The 22,642-nt window shown below is 36.6% G+C and overlaps 1 protein-coding gene across 7 annotated transcripts in view; it reads right to left on the bottom strand.

Moving 5' to 3' along the window:
• The window catches only part of slc2a9l2 (solute carrier family 2 member 9, like 2), a 108,781-nt gene that overhangs the window by 56,135 nt on the left and 30,004 nt on the right, over nt 1-22,642 (bottom strand). For all 7 annotated transcript variants that reach the window (XM_041979488.1, XM_041979489.1, XM_041979482.1 and 4 more), the window contains one exon: nt 9,160-9,292. In XM_041979488.1, coding sequence (XP_041835422.1) covers nt 9,160-9,292 — 133 coding nt within the window. The remainder of the gene's footprint in view (nt 1-9,159; nt 9,293-22,642) is intronic.

Raw genomic sequence — 22,642 nt, 5'->3', positions numbered from 1 at the left:
TGAAGTATATCCAATTATTTCACTCCTTTTGGTTGCACAAAGTGGCTATTACAGGTAGAACAGTTTGATAGCATGAGGTATTAGAAGTACAGACCAGTGTGGGAGGTGTTACATTTTTTAAGGAAAAGAACATTATTAAAGCTTATTAAAGCTTAAAAAAACTGTTTGGATCCTTACTGGTTCAGCTTTCAACCTTTGCTGTGCTTTGCTTCCTGTACCACTGCTTAGAGAAAATATTGTCCATAAACTGGCAGCAGGTTTAAAGTTTGATTTTAACTCCAGGAATTACTCTTCTCTCCAGGAGTAGAGGTACAGGTTTATATATAAACTTTCCTATAAGGAAGAAATGTACATCTCCAAAGAGTCATTGTAATAGGAAAAACACAAAAAAAGAAGCAAAGAAATTATCATGAGGCCAGCTAATGGTGGATTTTCAAGCTAAATATACTAAAAACAAGGGAGAGTCGAAATAACGTACCTTTTAACAGACATTAGCAGCACTGAAGCTATGCTCCATTTTTCCCTCCGACTTGCATCTTACCCTTAGCTTACAGAGCTATTGTGTTTGGGCCTGATCTCAAAATAGTACACAAATAAAACATTTAATGAGATATTATTACAGATATTGGGTTACCAGACTGTTATTTTCTGTTGTTGTTGAGGCGTGAATTTTAACGTAAAACTTATGGTAAGTTTGTCACAAAAAGCGTCAAAGACAAAAACAAGCCATCTTGTTACCCACTAGGCCAGAAAAAGGACTTTAATTTGTGGCATATAAGGGCGTTTGTTTGGAACTGTGAACAAAAGTGAAGTTTTAAAGTAGTATTTTTGTGTTAATAAGCATGAAAATAAGAAGAGAAAGTTGTTTCCCAGGACATAAATCAACAGATAACAGTTAGTGACAGTTTCACAAAGTTCGCTGCACCTGCGTTGAAATATGCATGGGATGAGATGAGAGGGGATGAGATGTGAAATGTGCTGGAAGTAACAAGCTATTTATACCCAACGTCATGAGGTCATGTTATGAAGTCCTATAGGATTTATAGTAATTACATAAGGGTAGAGCATGTTCTTCTCAGAAAGAATGTTCAAATAATGTGTACTACATAATATTGTAATTATCTTCTCTGTTTCTGTAGTTAATATTCTCAATTTGTTTTAAAAAGACAACCTTATTTACTAAGCTTTGATGATATTTTTCCTTTGACTTTGTCTTATGAACATTTACTGAAGGACAACATGCCATCAATACTTTTTCTGGGTCAACTACACACAGAGAAAATAATTAATTACTTAAGTATATTTGTTTACATGAAAACTCCACAGGGTCCCTTTAAAATGTAAAAATTTGTGGTGCTCCCTGAGGCTACATATCAATTATGTCATGTTCAGAGTTTAAATACCTCCTCTGAGACAGAAAATGTTTTAATGCAATGTAAATGACTCTCAGCTCTTTGCTTCTGCCACCTGCAGTGATTTAAGGAATTTGAATGCTTGATTTCCCTGCCATCTAAGCTCAGTATAGACATATAAAGCTTTATGCATTCTTAATAGTCACCAGCTTAATGCATTTCAGGAATCCACCTATGACTAATACTGACACCCTGTATGAGAGTTAATGCAGTAGCTATGTTACAGAATATTAAATAAATGTAAACTAAATTATTACAGAGCACCCCCAGGTTAAGCTAAGGAAAAGGAAGCTGTAATTCTTCTCCCTCAGTTTCTAAATCGATTCTTAATCCATGAACATGACAATCTGTGCCCACAGATTTGTAAATGAAATTGTGAAAGACTTCTTTTCTCAGCGCAGAGGGAAAGAATCGTTTCAACAGCAACCACTTAACGGGCACCCTTAAATCTAGATAAGGTGGACTTGCTTAGCGGATAGGACTTGCCATTCAAAGCCCCATTTCTCATTCTCTGAAAAGACATTTGAGATTTCATGCTCAGTGTTTTACAAATCTGTGGGCACAGATTATGAGCCCCCCCGGCAAAGTATTTACACCAGCATTAGAGATTTATGTATGTCTGTTTTTTCCCCTCTCAGCTGACCTTAGGGAAACTCCACAGATAATTGCCATTTGACTACATTAAAAGTCTTTTCACTGAAAAGTAATTAACTGGCACCAGCTTTTCCTGCATTTTAAACTTGTTTATTGTACTTCATAATTACAGAGTAGCACTTTAATTGAAAATGTGGAGTAAACTCCTAATAATAAAAACAGCCTTTTCAAAGTTCTGCAGCACATTTTTCTCAGCAGTTTATTCAAGGCTAAAACAACAAAATACAGTTTAGGTTTCACTGTAAATTGGCATGAAAGATTTTCAATCATAAGTACAAACAGGTATAAACACATATTTGAGTAAAGCTGAGTATGCTCAAGGCAGTCTTTTTTCCATCTTTTTCTTTGTAGTTTAGAGCAGTCCAAAGATGTCTAAAGCCTTGCTACTTGAATGAAATGGGCAGGTGGAATAAATTGCAAGTAAAGACATCTTCCTTACTTTGATTATTTCTCCCCCAAGGGTGAATTTCTAAGGTTATTGGAAAACCGGGTAGCTAGAGAATTGGGACTCAACCCTGAAAAGCACATTTCTGAAAACAGACGGGGAGTAAAAGCAGGTTATTAAGGATGTGGGATGATTTTGACAACACAACATATAGACCTACAGAGCTGAAGCTTGATCCACGGTCTCCTGGGTCTGCTGGTACAGCTTGTGGAGGAAATGAGTAGGTAAAGGTGTCTATGACTGCAAACTGTTCGAACTATAATACAGTAGTCAGGAATTTGAAACTTTAAATCACACAATGGATTTCATTTGTCCATTGGCTTAAAAACTGCTTGATTTTAGAGCAGAGTATTCACAACCAGTACAAAAGAAAGCAGGAAGAAAGCCACAATGTGACTAAATATGACTCCTAATTATATAACATATATATTAACATGACTGCATATAGTATATTTAAAAAAATAATGCAGAAAAAGGAGGACATCTCATTGATAAATCAATTTATGACCTTAGGTGCATACACATTAGGTTTTGTTTTGAGATTGTATCATTACTCAGCATTTTATTTTTATCTTTTTTTTTTTTTTTTTAAAGATTTTGTTTTACACTTATGGCCTCTATTCCTTTTGGAGAAGCGAATAAGAGATTGAACAAGGCAGAGAGAAGGTAAAAGTGTAGAACAAGTACACTTTGCTTTGCAGTACAATGTCCCATGCCAGCGACTGGACATCAATGCATTGATAATTTTGGATTCAGCAAGGAAAACCCAAGAAGTCATCATCAGAGGAAGTAAGGAAAAGAAAGAAAGAAAGTGACAGAGCAAGAGATAAGACAAGAGTCTACATTGGACTGACTTTTACTGGCTGCTTTTACTTTTATCTATTAAAGTTCAGGAGTGCTGCTTTAAAGCAGTAATACACAAGTTTTGAAAACCAGTGAGCATTAGACTTCTGGACTCCGAGTTCATCTTGTGGGATGCTTTTTAAGACTGCGCTTCATTAACCAGAGTAAAGTTTCAGACTTGGGTCCATACAACAGAAATGTGCACACAACCATCAGTGCTTTAAACATATTGAACGTGTGACCCATGTGGCATTTTAATCCTTACCTTAAAATGTAATTACCATCATGTAAATGCATAACTAATTGTTTTTCCCTGCTGACAAAAAATATGGTAAGCTATTTAAATCCAAAGTCATGCTGGGGCTGTCCATGTCAGTGTCATGATATTGATGTTTGTATGAGTGTGGCAGGATGTCCAACAGTGTCATTGTGCCCATGGAGGAGTTTGATCTGATTTCCCCTGCGGGACGACAGCGTGGCTCCACTCTGTGTCACTGTTGTGACCAGACACTCACAGTGCCACAAGGTGCAGCGATGTGACAAAACAAATAACCTTTGAATAATCCTACAGCTCGACTGAACTGATTGTGCAACAGCATAATGTGACTCTTTCTAGAGATTTAAAGAAAACAATTTATGTCTTCACATTAAATACTTGGACTTTTGATTGCATTGGGTGCATTTAATTAAAATAAAATATACAATGGCTTAATCTTATTAGTGATTACATATCAGTCAGAATTCTACTACTACAACCACTAATAAATAAATAAAAGCTCTATATAGCTATCTAACGTGCTACATTAGAGCCCACCCTGATGTCCATAATAAAACTATCTGTATCAGACCATAATTTTTTTTTTTTTTTTGTAATAATTCTGATATTGGACATGAACATTGGCTTGGCTCAGTGGGTAGAGTTTTTGTCTTGTAGCCTGAAGGGTTGCCGGTTTGATCCTCAGTGGTATCCCTGAGCAAGATACCGAACCCCAAATTGCTCCTGATGAGTCATGGTTGAACACCTTCCGCCATCAGTGTGTGAATGTGTGTGTGAATGGGTGAATGTGATGTATAATGTAAAGTCCTTTGGGTAGAAGCATTATATAAATACAGACCATTTTTCCATTTAAATTATTTATGATTACAGTCATATGCCAGATATGAATGTGATGTAAAGAAAAGTAGGGCTGCACGGTGGTGTGGTGGTTAGCACCACAGCCTCACAGCAAGAAGGTTGCTGGTTCGAGCCTTGGCTGAGGGGAGATTTGAACCTGTGGAGTTTGCATGTTTTCCCCATGTATGCATGGGTTCTCTTTGGGTTCTCTGGCTTCCTCCCACCGTCCAAAGACATGCCTGTTAGGTTAATTGGTCACACTAAATTCTCCCTAGGGATGAATGTGTGTGTGAATGGTTGTTTGTCTCCTAGTTAGTTAGTCCATTACGGGTCGTGGGTAAGCTGGAGCCTATCCTAGCATTTTAGCAGGTGAGAGGCAGGTATACCCTGGTCAGGTCATCAGTCCATCTAGATCAATAGATCAATCACATCACCTAAGCAGTGAAGTCCAAGCAATTATAAACTCAAAATGTTTTGTCTTTCTTTTCTTGTCTTTTTTTTCACTATATTTCACGCTCTGTAATCTATGAATGGTGGCAGGACCACTGCAGCTACATGACATGACAGGAAACAAGACTGGATGCACGAGAACATGCTGTTCCTGTCTGACACTATGATGATAATAGGAAATTACAAGGCCTGCCTGCATGATCTGTGTGCACTGACAACAATTCCCTTCACTGCAGTGCCGTAACACATGCCAACGATGTAGCAATGCAGCACCATGCAGATTCATGCCAGCAAAGGGCTGGCTGGCAGTGGCAGGAAAAAATCCCAAGGGAATTTGGGTTGGCTGTCCCTTAACCAGACTATCATGTCCACCCAGCACAGCTGCTTGTTTCTAGCAAAGATACATTTAATAAGTGTGTATATTAAGAACAACTCAAAAGTTTTAGAAATAAAACAAATTTAGAACTTTAGATTAAAAACATTACTTTTTTTTTTTTTGATTGATTTTCCTGCTAATTCACTTTTTTATTTTGGCTTCTGAATAAGTTCATCTTAAGAGCCCTCACATTTCGTTAGTGCCAGTTTGCCAGAATTATTCATTTGGTGCAAATATAAAAGAAGGACAACAATAAGAAAATTGCCCTTCAAGAATTCTGTCAAGTACAAACACTGTCTGTGATTTTAAAAGCATTAAACTTTGGAAAATTAACTGCATACAGCAATATATATAGAAGAAATAAGAAAATTAAACAGGAGAAACTTTTAGTTACTTTAGTTTGGGTGATTGGAAAATGGACTTTTCTTATGTTGTGAATTAATAATCTGTCAGAAAAATAAAACAAGTGGTACTTTAAAAATATTGCTGAAATTGAACTTTACTAAGCTCTTAATATAAAAGTAAAGTGAAAAGTTGCGTTTGATGATGAATTATCCCTAATTTATTGTTATTAGAAGTCAACATTGTCCACCCTCCTTTCACACATCACCATTTCCCATGTCCTCTTATCACCTCTACTAAGGCAGAAGTTATGTTTTCTGCAGAGTACGTCTGTCTGTTTGCAATATAACTCAAAAAGTAACGGACGGATTGTGATGGAATTTTCAGGAAATCTATGAAATGGAATGAGGAAGAAGTGATTGAGCCGGATCACCACCTGGATCCAGGAAGGATTCTTTACAGGAGCAGAGCAGGTCTTGCTAAACATGACACTATTTGATTTTCAGCATTGATCCTCATACATTTTTCTTTAATTTTCTCAGAGTTTCCTTTAAATATGACGGCTATCTATCCGTCTGTCTGTCTGTCGGTCTTTTGATCGATCATTTTTCGAACTACCGAAAAGACACATAAATAAATATTCAACAATTTGTTTAGACCATTTTGAGACTGGTGAGTAAAATGATGTAGGTTTGCGCCAGCCAATGGGAAAAAAGAAGCTCTAAAGGGAAATATTATCCCTAACTAAAAAAACAAAACAAAAACAAATGCCTTGTAAAAATAAAAAAAATTTTATAATGGATAGTGGGGGTCTGCGTTCTCTGAGTCCTTCATTGTTGTAACTTAAGTACATTAAATATTTAACCATTTGCACTCCAAGGTCCATATAATTTAGTTAATTTAGACTTAGATTATTAAGATTGAGATTAGTATATCAACTACATTTAAACTAAGTTATAGCACTAAATATATTGTTAAAGCTGAATTTTTTAGTGTAAATGTTTATTAATATTCTCTTTTACTGCCTCATCTTAAATCGTATGGCTGTGCCAAAGACATTTAACATCTTATCACTCATCATTGTAATAAAAACCGTTTCATGTGAAGTCTTATATCACTAATACTTCACTAAACTTCTGCACAAAAAGAAATAACCAGGATGTTCAAGGTTACAAAAAACACAAGTAAGCAATCCTTCAGAGAGTATCCTTCTATAATGTATAGACACAGACATCAAAGGGCACATATCACCAGGAGACAAAACTGATCAAAGTCACATGTTACGTCATTTTTTTTGCATACTTCATTAATACATGCACTTTTAGATGAGACTCAACCAGATGCTGCTTCCTTTCATGTCACATCATCTCAACATTGGACAAGATCACATCAGAAAAAAACAGATTTATTGAAGAAAAGAAAGAGAGGCTTTTTGTTTCTGAAGTTGAAAAAATCTGCTACTCATAATGCAGGTTGCACTAATAAAAAGAAAAATGGGGGGGGGGGGGGGGGGGGGGGGGTCTAAAGTTAACAGAACTGAAAAAAAAAAATAATAGCCTTCATTGTAATGAGAGTCACACAACCTGATACCTGAGTGTTCAAGGCCTTTCTAGACCAGAGGAGGTAAAGTCCAATTAAATATTCACTGTGCTTCTTGGAGTCTCAGCAGTCCCATCATGAAATTACAGGATGTAGTCTGTAATGGACATGGACGTTACAATGAAAGGAGCCTAATGCCTCCATCGGTGAGTTTAAAGGGGCGCTGAGAGAGAAAATTTAGTAAAAAAAATGTTAATACTTCTCAGTCAAAGCTTAACAGACAAAATTGTTGCCTCAGAATTGAACTGAAAATGACTTGGTGAATTCTGTGCTGTAAATCTACATTGTCTCCAATGTTCTGTAAGGGGTATGACAGACTGTTAAGTAAAGGTTTGGCTGTCCAGGAAATTAGACTACTTGTCACTTGATTTATTGCCAAGATTTTTCCTACTGATTTAAGCCATTTCTTTTCCATTTGTAAACTACATTTCCAGGTGTAGTAATGAACAATAATTCTGGGTATGCTTTAGGATTGGACTATGTGAGATAACCAAGTAACACATGCTTTGTTTCCATGGTTCTCAGTCATGGTGCTCTTTGCTCTTTATGTCCAATTTTAAAAGAAAATGACACCACCCAAAAAATTTTAAACAGCACTTAAAAAACCAGTGTGTAAAACCCCAGTGGTTAATCTTATCCTGAGGTTATGTTTTTATGTTCATTTTAAAAGGCAGCACACACAAAAAAAGGCCTTCTGTATATTATGTATATCATGACTTTAGCTTTGTTTATACAAATGAAAATATCAAAATAAGTTTTGACTATTTTTGTCAAGCTAAATCTTTGCATTAATCAGTTGGAAAGGGTGAAAAAAAACTCTGATCCACTTTAACATACAAAAACATCAATTTTTTTTAGTATTTAGTTATTTTTTCACATGACGTAGAGGTACGGTTGCATTAAAGAACGCTGTATAACATTTAGGTTTGATCCTGCTGATGTGAATGATGTTTTGCTACCATGGCTTGCTGAGACATTTAATGAAACCAAGTCATCATTAGTCCCTTTTGTGCCTCCCTGCTATTAAATGTCAAATGTTTGCTGTGCTGGAGATATTGCATGGGGTTAAGAATTTTAAATTAAATTAAACTAAATTAAATGTAAGAGCTGTTGAAGAGATAAAAACACTAACAAGTGCAGTTGATACCATTCCTCCATATTCCATCTGTGTCTTCTTTTGCTAACATTTTTAAAGGATAATAAAAAAAAGCACAGAGTAGCTGTATTGGGAGGTCTTACCACGTGACTAGTTTATGATGTTGTATTAAGATAAAAGTAGTTTTTTGATTTAGTTCAGTTTTCCAGGTTTAAATTAAAATACCTCCAAATATGAATAGCAGGAATCTGCTCCCAGACAAGAGACATTATACAGTTATCCTGCAATAGTTTTGCTCATTGAAACTATGATGCTACATCATTAAATACTATGGATGACATAAATAATGCCAACAGTAAATTAATCATGGATCTCTGGTCTAAATTTATACTTATATTTATAGCTATAAATTTACAGGATCAGTCAAAAACCAAACCATTCATTTTGAATAATGTGTAGGTAGCCTTTTGAATTTGTACGTTTTTACAATAACAGCATTTTTTTGTAAAATCATTACATAGGCTCCAATAGTGAGGCGTTGAGAGGGTTTTATGTTAAAGTCATGTGGAAATGTGTGACACTGTTATAAAACTTTTTCTTTTGGTTTATGTCCTAGAACATAGAGTTCATTTCATGGTTTGTACACAAACATAACTGCACAGCTGGACTGTAGTTTCACAGTATTTTGTAAAATTCCCCTGAAAGGAGGGATTTTCGGCTTTCACAGGCAATAAAGTCTGGAAGGTTTGTTGGTGAAGAAGGCTGCTGTTTGCGTCATGGAAATGTATTCGAGCAAGCGTTGGTGTGTGTCTCTGCTGCGTGTAATACCTCTTTCTGCTCCCGCCTCATCTCTCCTCTCCATTAGCAGGAAGCGAGGACTCTCAGGGAGGAAGGGCAGCACGCACAGCTGCAGCACTGCCGGGAATGCCAGGAAGGAAAATAGGTAGTTCCATCTGGATTCCTGCAGTCAGAACAGCAACAGAAGAGCTTCAGCTACAGAAGCACAACAGCATGTTCGACGAGGACATTTGACAAAATCGACAGCTGTTAGAAAAAACTGAGTTTTGTATTACAGAAAATAGCACAGAGCCTCCCTCAAGTATGCTAACACATAGTGAAGAGGTCATGACAAGAAAAATAATGTATTGTGTAATATTGCATTTATCCTATATTTATCAAATATACGTGCAAGCCTGGTGGGTTGAAGGCTGTCTGCTTCTGCAATGATGTGTGATTGAGCTTTTTTGGCTCAGAAAGCCTGTGAGTGAAGGCTTGGATGTAACCTGAGCATTTCTCAAATGTTAAGTAATTAAAAGGAAACAATAAATAAATATATAATCCATCTAAGTAGGTAAACAATGTCATCATTAAAAAATCATCACCCAAACAGCTTCAGACTTAGTGAACTATAGAAAATCAGTGTATGCACAATAATCCCCGGAGGATAAATATTTATCAAGTCTGGCAAATTTATGGAAGCAAGTATTCATAATGGTCTTTTAAGTGGCTTAATTTAAAACAGCAGCTAATGAGGATCACCTGGGAAACACAGTTACAATTTTCCTCCAAAACAAGATGAAATCTTTTCCATATTTCATCAGACATTCCTTAATCGTATCACAGCATCTGACAAAAAGCAAATGGATCAACATAATTAAGTATATTTATAATTGGCGTCCAGTGATTTGTGCCCACAGAAAGATGTTATGGTTTGTGTTTCCAAAACAGCTTCCATGGGATTTAATGACAATTGAGTTCTAAACATGCTCAATAAAGATCAATAAAGATAAAGATCAGCATCCTCGACATAGCTTAATTTGATTTTTAATCACTCTGGATAAGATCTTGACATGCTCTATACATGGTTATTCTTACTGAGGACTGCACTGGCTTGATATTGGAACACATGTGCACAAGTAAACATAACCATTGATGAGCACAAATACAGATGGACTCTAAATGAGTTTGCCTTGTACACGCTTTGAAGAAAACATACATATGTTAGTGCATACCAATATTACACACGGGAAACATTTTTGGATGCAAAGCCTTATCTATGAGCAGATATACACATCATGACCTAACCTGAGCAAATGGGAGGGGAATACTTTATGCAGGCACTTGGAAGAAGGTGCCCTTTACATAGAAAATGTTAGCTCCAAACCCATGAGAAGTGTGTATGGGATTTAGATGCTTCAAGTTGTTCATTTTTCCATATTCAAAAGCTACCGCATATTTTATGCCACATTCATTTTGGGGGCAAAAATAAAAACTAGAAGAATGGAAATTAACTAAAACTATGTTTTCAAAACTGAAACTGATTAAAGTCTGAATTTACCTAAAAATGCAAGAGAGACAATATGTGTAAGAGACTCACTAAATGTATGAAACTGCTATGAACGTACAGGAATGTCAAAACAAAAATACACATCTTTTAGTTCTTAGGTTTAAATACCAAGACAATAAATTAATCTGATCTGTATCAGGTCTTAAAATTAAGTAAAAAAAACTTTAGTTTGTCTTTGCTTATTTAACAAAAACTAAGCCAAAAAGCAGAAGCAGAGCATAAAAACTAAGTTCTGGTTCCACAGGCGTTCACAAGTAGCAGCCAGAGGTTGCTGATCCCTGGCTGGTGTGGAACATTCTGGAAATAAGGAAAGACTTCAGATATGATCTTAGAGAAGCAATTATTGCTGCCCAACAATTTGAGAAGGGTTATGAGGCAAATTCCAAAATATTTGAAGTCCATCATTCTACACTGAGAAAGATTATTCACAAAAGCTGCTGCCAATTTTCCAGGAATGGATATCCTTTAAAAAAATATGCTTCCTCCAACTGAGTCAGGCATAGAGATAAAAAAAAGTCTGAAAGTGAGAAAGAAAGAAGAGCTAAAACCAGACTGTGTAAGAGAAATATTACTTTCTTATCTTGCACAGCCCTTAATTATGTTTCTGGGTATTGTCTGTCGGGATGTCTAATGGAATATGAAAACATATAAGATGACTGCCTTTTTGTCTCTGATAAACCTGAATTGTCTGCACTGCTGGTGGCCCAGCTCCTTCGGGTGATTCTGTGCATTTAAATAGGGCTGTGGTGTGGGTAAGTTTGCTTTCCTGAGGAGATGCTCACTGATGCTGAGCAGTGGACCAACTTATCCAATCAGGAGATGAGATGCCTGATAAGGTGAATCCTCTCAGGCAAAAGAAAAGTGTTCTAAGAGGCATCGATTTCTGTAGTTCGTACCATTAACATCTCATTGGAACTCAGTGTTTTACCTCATTGTTATTCTCTGGTAAGATGTTGATGAACAAGAAAGCTGCATGCAACAGGAAACACATCCTTCAGTACTGTGATGACCCTGACTTGTTTCCCTATTCCTTCCTCGCTTAGGATGTAATGTTGTTGATATTCTTCTCATCCCTGATGCGGTTGATTTTACTGACTTGCATTTGTAAATGATCTTACTGGAAACATTTGCTTTTTCACCTCCAACTTTCTACTTTCCAAACATCATTGGGTCAACCATGAGGCCTTATGTGACTTTTTCCAGTTAGCAGGAGGCAGGATGTCATAATTCAGCCTAATAATCAGGTTGAACTGTGCCCATTATTTATACAGAGAAAACGATAGTTGACTAGGCAGTGGAAACACATATGAATAATTGATGGATTCAGAGCAAGGTCCTGACACAAAGTCATGCATGGAAAAGCAAAGTTACAAAGTTAATGAGCAGTGAGAGTTAAATGCTTTAAATTTAAATGGCTTTAAACTGGGCCAACCTCAGTGTGTCTGTCTCTGTTACTTGAATGATATCAGTCCTGATGATGAATTAACACTAAACAAAGCATGACCTGCATGTTTTTTTGTTTTTGTTTTTTGTTATTTCCTTTTCATTGTTCTTTAAGGTTCAAGGCTGTACATTGTCATTTTGCGATGTGAACAAATGCAGAGGATAAGACCTAGCTCTGTCTTCTAGACATGAGGAAAAAAAATAAAAAAAACAGAGTAAAATGTCAAGCTTTGGTTGCTGTGAAGCTCTGCCGTTTGTTTAAAGAAGGCAGTTATAAAACCAGAAAGAGGGTTGATGTGAATGTTTAACTTCTCAGACAGACATAATGAAAATGTTTAGTAGTCCACTTCTGTGTATCCAGTTATGCAAGATAGTGTCCTTTGTATAAAAGTCAGCCATAATTACATTACCCATGTATTATCAATCTGCTACTGAATATGCTTCTCTCGAAATTTAGTCCCGCAGCAGTTAGAGCTAATATACACTCGAACAGCAGGTGGTGAGATTAAGGCTGTCACTCACTGTTTCTGGATATAATTGTGTATTTAGATAAATATTCTATTCTCCTGTGAATGTAATCACTAAGGAAAATGTTTCTCACAAAGGGGTTCTGCATGTTGCAAGCCAAATGCTTTAAAATTCAAAAGCACAAGAATGCTTGAACTTCAGCGTTTACATTTTGTCAGTCTGTTACCTGTAGATAAATATCTCCCTGCGGTTATTGTATGTCTGTAAAATATCAGAAAAAAAACAACACTAATTTCACAAAATTCCACAGAGTGAGAGGCTGTTTTATAAAACTCTCACGTCACTAGAAACTCAGCATTTGGAATACTGTAAGTGGGCATCTGCCAAGATAAGAAGAAAAGCCCGTCACCCTTCTGCCTGCAGCTGTTTATGATGAATGTCACCTTCTCTATAAGCCTGTTTTGTGGATGGTGTGTCAGAAGAGCAAACAGACAGCTGGCCCTTGCAGGTGTGTGCATTCTCATTCTTAGAATATTAAAGCAGAAATTAAGTGAAATTAAAAATACTTTATTCATCCCGGGAGGAAATTGCAATGTTATAGTTTTTTATAATATTAATATTAATATTAATATTAATATTAATATTAATATTAATATTAATATTAATAATAAGGAATTTATTTGAAGAAGATAGTAATTTGTTCCAGAGGGCAATGGCTGCTGGCAAGAGGGATCTCTGGTACCTCTCTGTCTTGCATCAGACTTGACGAAGCCTCACACTGAACACACTCTGTTGTTTCCTCACTATGATGTGAAGAGTCCTCCATTATGTTCAGCATTCTTTTCTGGACAATCCCCGGCACAGAACCAGAACTAGAGTTATCCCCAGTACAGAACCAGAGTTATCCCTGGCACAGAACCAGAACCAGAGTTATCCCCAGTACAGAACCAGAGTTATCCCTGGCACAGAACCAGAACCAGAGTTATCCCCAGTACAGAACCAGAGTTATCGGCAGCACAGAACCAGAACCAGAGTTATCCTGGTCACAGAACCAGAACTAGAGTTATCCCCAGTACAGAACCAGAGTTATCCCCAGTACAGAACCAGAGTTATCCCCAGCACAGAACCAGAGCCAGTTTTCCCCAGCACAGAACCAGAGTTATCCCTGGCACAGAACCAGAGTTATCCTCAGTACAGAACCAAAACTAGAGTTATCCCCGGCAAACCAGAACCAGCCTTCTTAATCAATTTGTTCAGCTTTGAGTCTTGGGTTCTGATGCTGCTGCCCCAGCAGATGCTGCAAAGCTGATTGCACTTTCCACATCAGATTTAGACAAGATCTGCAACATTTTGGTGCAGACACTGAATGATTTCAGCTTCCCTAAGAATCAAAGTCTGCCCTGTCCTTTCTTGTAGATGGTTTCTGTGTTGCATTTCCAGTCTAGTTTGTTGTCCAGCTGAGTGGGCTCTCTGACTAGGTAGATGATGGTGTCTGTAAGAACATTACAATAAGCAAACTGTAATGGGTCCTGAAAGTTGTTCACTTGCTTATTAAGGTGACCCAATAACAATCTCTCAAGTACTTTCATGATGTCAGATATAAGGAGAACTTCTCATTTGGTATAGATGGTTGGGCAGTTTTTAGGTACTGTAACAAGGCAGGATATTTTCCATAGTACACGAACTCTTTTTGACTTCTTTTCAGAAATATACACTGGGATTCATATACTGCACAAGAGCATACCAGTCATGTGAGCTGGAAATAAAGCCTCTAAACCAGTCACCACAGGTTAATCAGATGCTTATTATGAATTGGAGAAATAGTAGACATCAAATAGTTTGAAATCTTAGCAAATAGAACAGAGTCAAAAAGTATTATTGTCATAACTACAGAGTATGCGTGTTGTGTCGTTAGCAACAGCGTCATCCTGAAAGCAGAAAGTATAACCTGTCTCTGTGTAAGAACTTTTAAAGTTCTCCATCAATTTCATTAATTTAATTTGGGAAGGAAATCTGCTTGTTTAGGGTTAGTAATACTTAGCTTTGGGTTAAAATATGTCAATTTTTTCACTGTGTTAACTATGTTTTAAAATTATGCTACAGAATCCCCAGAGCATTATAATATGATATGAAGTAACACAGATAGAATTTATCATCACCAAGTGGGAGACGGGTTAATGAGACATGGCTTAACTGCCCAGTTTATATAAAATCCCGAAAGGTCAGGATGCCTGGTTCCTCATGTTTTAAATTCAGACCAAGGGATGAGTGGAAGTTGAATGAAGTTAAATCTATAGTGTATTTTGCAAAGCGTCGCTTCTATATGGAATTTAAATTAGTGAGAATCTTATTCTTAATATATTTGATTTATATATAGTATATTCCATTCAATTTATTATATACCACGTGACAGAGCTAAAGAGGAGTTAAGGCTGGTCTTGCATTGTATCTCTGAGGATACACAAACATTATATAACTCTCAGAGGACCTGATGTGCTCACACACCATTTCTTAACAGCAGGTTGTGTAAACCTGGGCAAGCAAGCTGACTGGACGATTCAAATCCCAATAAGATTTGTGTTAGAACAGAGACAAGACTAAACATGAACACACAACAGACACATACAAACCAGCCACAGCACAAACGCAGCACACATGCCTGCACACTCTGGAGAATTCATTCATGACCTTTATTGGCAATGTGTACTCCAGTATGCTTACTGCATTGCTTGTTTCTGAATGCATTACAGAAAATACAATGTGACACTGAACTCAAAGAACACATACACAATAGCACATAGACAATGTCTCCAATGCAATACTCCATGCCATACATGTGTAGAATATAGGCACCAGGAAATGTACTTTGGTGACACTTGCCATTACAAACAATCAATGCTCTTGTTTGTCTGAAGTCACAGAAAATTATGATGAAGAACACAAAGTTTGTCGGAGATAAGGGCTCATTCTGGTTGTTTGAGGCGGTCTTAGGGTGCTTTCTGGCACGTTGGCTAAAAGCCTGTTCCTGCTGTAAAGCCGAAATAAACATGGCTGTCCTCAGGAAGAAGGTCACTAGCTGTGCATGAAGGTTAGATTAATTATCAGTTGGGAAAGCTTATCACAATTTGGCACCTGAAAACAAGTGACATGTTGGGCGAACTCCCTAAAACAGAAAACACCATCGAGAGGAGGCTTAATAGTCTGAACAAGGGCCTTGCACAGACAATGTCAATGCATTCATCACACTGAATATGTGGTAAAACTCTGATGTGCCAGTGAAATGACATGGAAAGCGGTATGTCTACTTAACAGAAGCTGCACAGAGAAAAAAGCAATTCCATATGACATTCATGAAGTTGGTCTACAGGTTAAAATGAAAGATGGAGCAAATCAGTACTTAAACTTTAAAAATGACTCTGCTTTGTCAGAAGCACAGACTCATCACCAATGTGAAGATGTCAGTGCAAAGTCACAGCTGAAGAAAGTAATGGAGGAAAATTAATTTATATTTGCACATAGGTATAGAAAAAATGAAAATACAAAGGCAGAAATTAATTTGATTAGAAAAAGCACTCTCTTTGCATTAAAATGTCAAATTCAACTGGTAGCCTTTGTTTTTTTTATCTAGACAAAGAAGCTTAGCTTTGAAAATCATGATATTTTTCTTTTCTGGTCCATTTAATTTAATCAAAGAGACAGCCACACAAATGAAGTCCCAAACAAAATAAAAAATGAATTGCAACACTCAAACCTTCATTATGGATAGGGAATCGATCCAAAGAAATTACACTACAGGAAGCCTCATTCTAGACACACTGGAAATACACACATTAGAATTGTTGGAATGATAAATGAACATTTAGAGATTATATACACATGACAAAAACTAAGCCCAGAACAAAAGACAGTTCAGTCATGTCTCTGAAGTCTCTTACTTACATGAAAACACATGACAGGTACTGTTTAATAAATGACTCATTAGATGTGCACATCAACACCTTTAAAATCCTAAAACAGTTTTTTATTAATAAAAGACTTGTTGTGGACCAACTATTTTACTAGACTCCTTTTACTGGAGCTTTGCTGAAGTAACAGGACAATTTTTGTTGCTGTATCATCTGCTACTGGAGTACAGTATGGCTTCAAAGATAAACTGCATTTGTTACTGGTCAGACTTAAAGGTTCACTGAATCTACAGTCATGGTTGTAGCCTAAAATGGTAAATACTGTGTCATTAAAATTTCAATAATATTTTATTTATAAGTCCTGCCCACAGGATGTCTGGTACCAATGGGTTAAATCTAGGATGTTTTTTGTATCGTAATAAATCATCTTCCACACACTCTGCAAAATACTTGTTGGCTTAAATGTCAGTTCGTTCATTATTTGATGACGACATTACCTATAAAACTGCTGCTAAGAGTCTCCTCATGAAGCTGGACACCATGCTGTCATCTGTGCTCCCTTCAGCACGCATCACTCCGATTTGTATTCTCATGTCAACTGGCCAAAACGTCACTCTCAGAGGCTCATCCATTGGTATCAGTTTATTTATAAAACCTTAATCGGCAAAACCCCAGCTTACCTCCCTCCGCTCTTTACACATTATACATAACAGTGATCACAAGTTACGCTCCACTAATCACATTAACTGACTCATCCCAAAAGCCTGCACAGCTTTCGACCGTTTAGCTTGTCAATTTGCAGAATCTAATGACTGGAACCATTTACAGCAGAATCTAAAACTCGGCTCATTCATTCCATTTTCCTCTTTTTCAAACCTATTTTAAAACAACTGTCTAATCGCTGCTCCTGTTATTAACTGTTCCTTAATGTTTGGAACTGTTTTATTGCATTCTTTCTATTTTTTTTTTAACCGTGTATATTGTATTTAATATTTTGTGATTTTACTCACTGCATGTTGTGAGACCTAATGTGTGTTTTATGGTTGCCTCTGCCCCAGGTTGTCATTGTACATGAGTGTAGGTTTTCAGTTGACTTATTTGGTTAAATTAAGGTTAATAATTAATTATATCAACTATGTCCGTTTGTGGTGGTAAATCCTTAATTATTCCTTAATGTTTTAGTATTTTAGTTATTGATTTGTCTCTTTATTTTGACCTAATCTTTAAAATAAGGTATAATTAAAAGTACCCTAAAGCCTCCAGCTTATTGAAGTCACATCAGTTATTTAGAGATTTATCGTGTTTATTTAACTATTATAATTCTCACACTCATCTGAGCAAGTGCAAGTGCCAAAAGATATGATTGCATGCTTTAAATATAGTACATCAATTTAGCTATCGCATATACCATTATTCATTTATTAACAGTGCCAAAAGTAAATGGTGATCCGAAGACAAAACATGTCAGCAGAGGAGGGCTTGATGTTCTTTGCCTTCTGTTTGCATGACACAACTGACTGGCTTTCGAAGCTTATCCGCCTTGAGCGAATGTCTGTTTTTCACTCTAAAAGATAAACAGAAAATGTAGCATATAAAAATAATCACGTTTAGATGATGGATTCCTGTCATGAAAATGCTTCAGCTGCAGGCCAAATCAACAAAAAATGGGCACAATGATGGTATAAAACGGGTGCTAAAACTGAGAAGGAATGAAGTGGGTAAGATCTCCTCTGGGGCTACCAAGGTGTGACTGACAATTCCTGCAGTTATCTAACTGAAATAAGGGACAGATAGAGCCAGACACACAGCATTGTGAAGGGTAAAAGTACTTTTTTTTTTTTTACTCAGACTGCTGATGGGCAAGCTGCTGTCAACGAGCCTGAAAGAGTGCAGAAAAATAATTAAGTGGGAGCAGAGATGGAACTTTTTCTGTGCCAGCTCAAGTTTGAATGTCAAGCTGAAATGGAACTAAATTCTGCACTGAGGGTGCAGAGTTGAAGAAGTCAGCTCTGAGCCATGAGACCTCATCAGTTAGACCTTGGCATTTAAACCTTTGTGGCCAGATCTCACCTTTAATGTCCTGCAGGGCACAAGGCAGACATGTGACAATCAGGCTCGTGATTACAGTTTAACCCTTGTGGATCATTAGTGACTGTTTTTTACATTCAGGTCATTTTTCCTGCAATTTTTGCCCACTATTTTGGTTGTGTTACTTTATGCTTTTTGTAATCAAGTGTATCTCTTGATAAGGTCAAGAAGTCACAAAGGAAAAATTTACCACCCAGTCTGGTTAGCAGAGGAAAAAAAATCATTTATTTCAATTATTCAATTATTTTTTTTCCACGTTTTTGCTAAAATCTTTTAATCAACTTTAGTCCTTTTCAAAACTGCCAAATTTGTAAGTATTCACATATATTAACCATTAAAATGGCAATTTTTTTAAATGATGTCACTGTTTTTAGTTTTTAAAATGCACATAAATTTAGTAACTTTCCATATAACACATGTTGGTGATCTGGTGGATTTTGTTTTATTTTCAATTTTTAATCAGCCCTAAATATACTAATGATTTAAGAACATTCTACATTCTAAATAAACACTTTAAAAATACTAATAATCCATTAAAATCAATGTTGTTACAACTTTTTTGTATATTTAAAGATTAGTTGTAAAGAGAGAGAGAAATCAACTCCCCAACCATGTGATTAAATTGGCATTTAAAGGGTTAAAATAATTTGAATGACTGCATATTTGGTAGTTTTCATGAGGACAAAAGTTGATTCAAAGATTTGAGCAAAAATTGTGAAAATAATAATAATCTGTCTCTTTTTTTTTATAAAAGATTTGTGGTCCACTGAATGGGTAGTAAATTGAAACGAACCACCAGGGTTAAATAGGGAAGCAAAAAGTAGGTTCGAGTGGCTTCATGACACTAAAGGTAACTTTTTGAAAGACGCATGCGACAAAAGTTACTGCAAGTCAACTCAGATGTAAAAATTCTGTCTACATGAAAATACTCCAAATAATTTACGTCAACATGTAGTTTTCTAAAGCAAAGTGCTTTTATAGTTTGTGTCATCAGTTTTCCTACTATTTGAGGAATAATTTAAATTCCATTTGAGATTTTTAATCATCTGGTCTGAAGCACTTAGGTTGTTTGGAAAAAAAAAAAAATCACAACCCTGATTACTTTCCCAGCATTAAATGACTAAAACATCACTGCTGATGGCAGTTTGCAGGAGATAAATTAATGGCACTCTTGGCTCTGCAGACTCCATGCAGAATGTCAGCTCCTCTTCCTGTGCGGGAAACCCTTGCTGATGCTGCACTATTTATGAATTTGCACTTTCCCCACTGCTACTCATTACATGAGATCAGAGAGGCAAGGAACTGCTACTTAAACAGGTCAGTGAGGGTGGGTTTCCAGGTTAGTCCACAAAGGTGGATACTATTACCAGGGGTGGAACTCAGGATCATCCCCTTGCACTCAGGTTCACAGTGAATTACAATTATGAAGCGAAGGGTAAGGACAGTTTTATATCTGACATAAATCTGTTTGATTTTGGTTTCAAGTCTGAAATGCCTTCATCTTTAACGAAATTTGTAACAATCTGAGTTCAATGTTTCACTGTTTTTATTTAAGTCTTGTCTTTATTCATCAACAGATGTCCTGTAGAATAGAAATAGAGCAGAACTTAACTGTCATTGCAACAAAAGTGCAACGAAATTACAAAGCCCTCTTGTCAGTGCAAGACAGAATAAAAAAAACAAAATAGAATAATTGCAACATAAATGAAGAAGACCGAAGCTCTTCTGTGTCCCCACTACTGTTGTAGTAAATTCACATAGAGACGACTATGTGAATTCCCCCCCAGAGAAAAATATATATAAAATAAAATAATTTAAAAGCATTGTTTTCAGATTTATTATTCATTTCTTCATAGGTGGGATGAAAAGGTGAACAATACTGTGCAACAGTCTGGAAACCATTGGTGTTGATCAGTAGCTCTCCAGAATTTCAGAAGGTCCTTCATCGATTTGCTTAGACATTAGCTGCTTTCCTCTCATTTTCAGTCCAGTTCTTGTGTTTTCTGTTTGTTAAATCACTTAACACTGACCTATGAATCATTCAAGCATAAAAAAGCAGAAAACCTAGGAGATAAACCAGTGTTCTGTCTGCACATAATGGACAGCTTCTCAAAGAAGCTATTTTAAATTGTGTCCTTCAGCCCTTCGTTGCATGCAGGCTGTGGTAAAGACATCAATTGTTTCTGTTTCCTTAGTTGCATCTTTAAACATGCAAGAGATAGCACTATTTTAAATCCATAAAATAGTATGTTCGCATAAATAAAGAAATCCAAAAAGTTAATTCCCAATGAGTCACAGGTTGAAAACTCTGTCCTCAAAATCTGAGAAAATATATATACCATAGTAGAGATGGGGGCTTAAGTCACACTTCAGTCACATTTCCAGTGACTTTAAATCCAACTTGGACTCATGATTTGAGACTCGTCAAACGTCTTATTTTTTTTCATGATCTTCTCACTGTCATTTGGATCAGGTGTGTTGCTGCAGGGAAACGTCTACCTACAGGACAGTTGCTGATCCTGCACTAAAATGCAGCTTATTGACTCTCCTCTCTACATTTAGGGGAAAAAATGCTATCAACTGCAGCATTCATTTTTAAAATTTCACTGTGGGTCCAGATGGCTTTTGGTTCACATTAAAAACTCTTAGATAAGTTATGTTAAAAGCATATACTAATATGATTAAATTTCCATGTTCATTTACAGATTTTCCGAATTCAGTAAAACAAAGAAATCATCCAGAATAGAAGGTATGTGTCAGTTTACGCTAAAGATCAGTCCTGTTACTAAATGCTAGTGGATAAAGGGTGAGTACAGACTTTAAATTCCTTGGATATTATAGCGGTCCTCTCAACAGACCAGACAAGAGGCACATGGCAGATTAGTCATTACAACTAAAAGTAATTTGAGACTTGACTTGGACTTACCACTCAGAGACTTAATTTAGACTTGAGGTCAACGACTTGACTTGTAAACAAACACACACACACACACACACACATATATATGTATGTGTGTGTGTGTGTGTGTGTGTGTGTGTGTGTGTGTGTATTTAACCAGATCATCATTTTTATCAGTTTCTTCATCAATTCATTTATCAACAATATCATTTGTCAACATCTGGTGGTTTTATGACAGATTATCACCATGTGATCATGTGTAGATGGTTGGTAAGATGATGCTGTATGAATTATGTATTATGATCTAGAACAGTGGATCCAACCTGGGGTCTGGGACCCCCCTAAAGGGGTCCCCTGAAATGCACAGGGGCTCCCCGAAGCTTTGAACATTCAGAGCTATTGTGAACAATGTTCACACATTGTTCCTTTTTTAAGAAAACAACTAAGGGTATATGTTGTTAATTTAATTTTGGCTTTATGGTAGGATAGGGCTCATCCAGAATACATTGTTTATGGTGAGAATCTCACTTTTGAAAGCATAAAACCAGCATGGTTTCAGCATGGTGTAGGGCAGGGGGTCCATGGCTTTTTAGTATTTACATGAAGGGGTCCTCAAGGATAATAGGTTGGGAACCTCTGATCTATGACATGGTAGAGATGATGCAGAACATATAGAAGTACTTTACATGCATTTACTGACCCTTGGATATCTGATGTTTACCCAAGAGAAGGTCAGTCAACAATTAATATTTGTAAGCACCGGCTCTAAACTGGCGAATTTCAGGCAATGTCATGAATGGTGATTAATCATGATTAATTCATTTGTAAGCTGAGATTAATCTGATCAAAACTTTAATCGACAGACAGACAGACAGACAGACAGACAGACAGACAGACAGACAGACAGACAGACAGACAGATAGATAGATAGATAGATAGATAGACAGATAGACAGATAGACAGACAGACAGACAGACAGACAGACAGACAGACAGACAGATAGACAGACAGATAGACAGACAGACAGATAGATAGATAGATAGATCAGGAACATCATAATTAAGTGGTAGTCAGACTGCTGTGAGTCCAGTTGGACACGAGTGCTGTCGTGTAGTGCTAGAGGCAGTGCATTTGTTTTTCACCCTTCCCCTCCCTACAATA

The sequence above is a fragment of the Melanotaenia boesemani genome, chromosome 3 (assembly GCF_017639745.1).
Source record: "Melanotaenia boesemani isolate fMelBoe1 chromosome 3, fMelBoe1.pri, whole genome shotgun sequence".
In the NCBI taxonomy this organism is placed as follows: Eukaryota; Metazoa; Chordata; class Actinopteri; order Atheriniformes; family Melanotaeniidae; genus Melanotaenia; species Melanotaenia boesemani.
The sequence above is the reverse complement of the archived record's forward strand: the minus strand, read 5'-3'. Positions and strand labels throughout refer to the sequence as shown.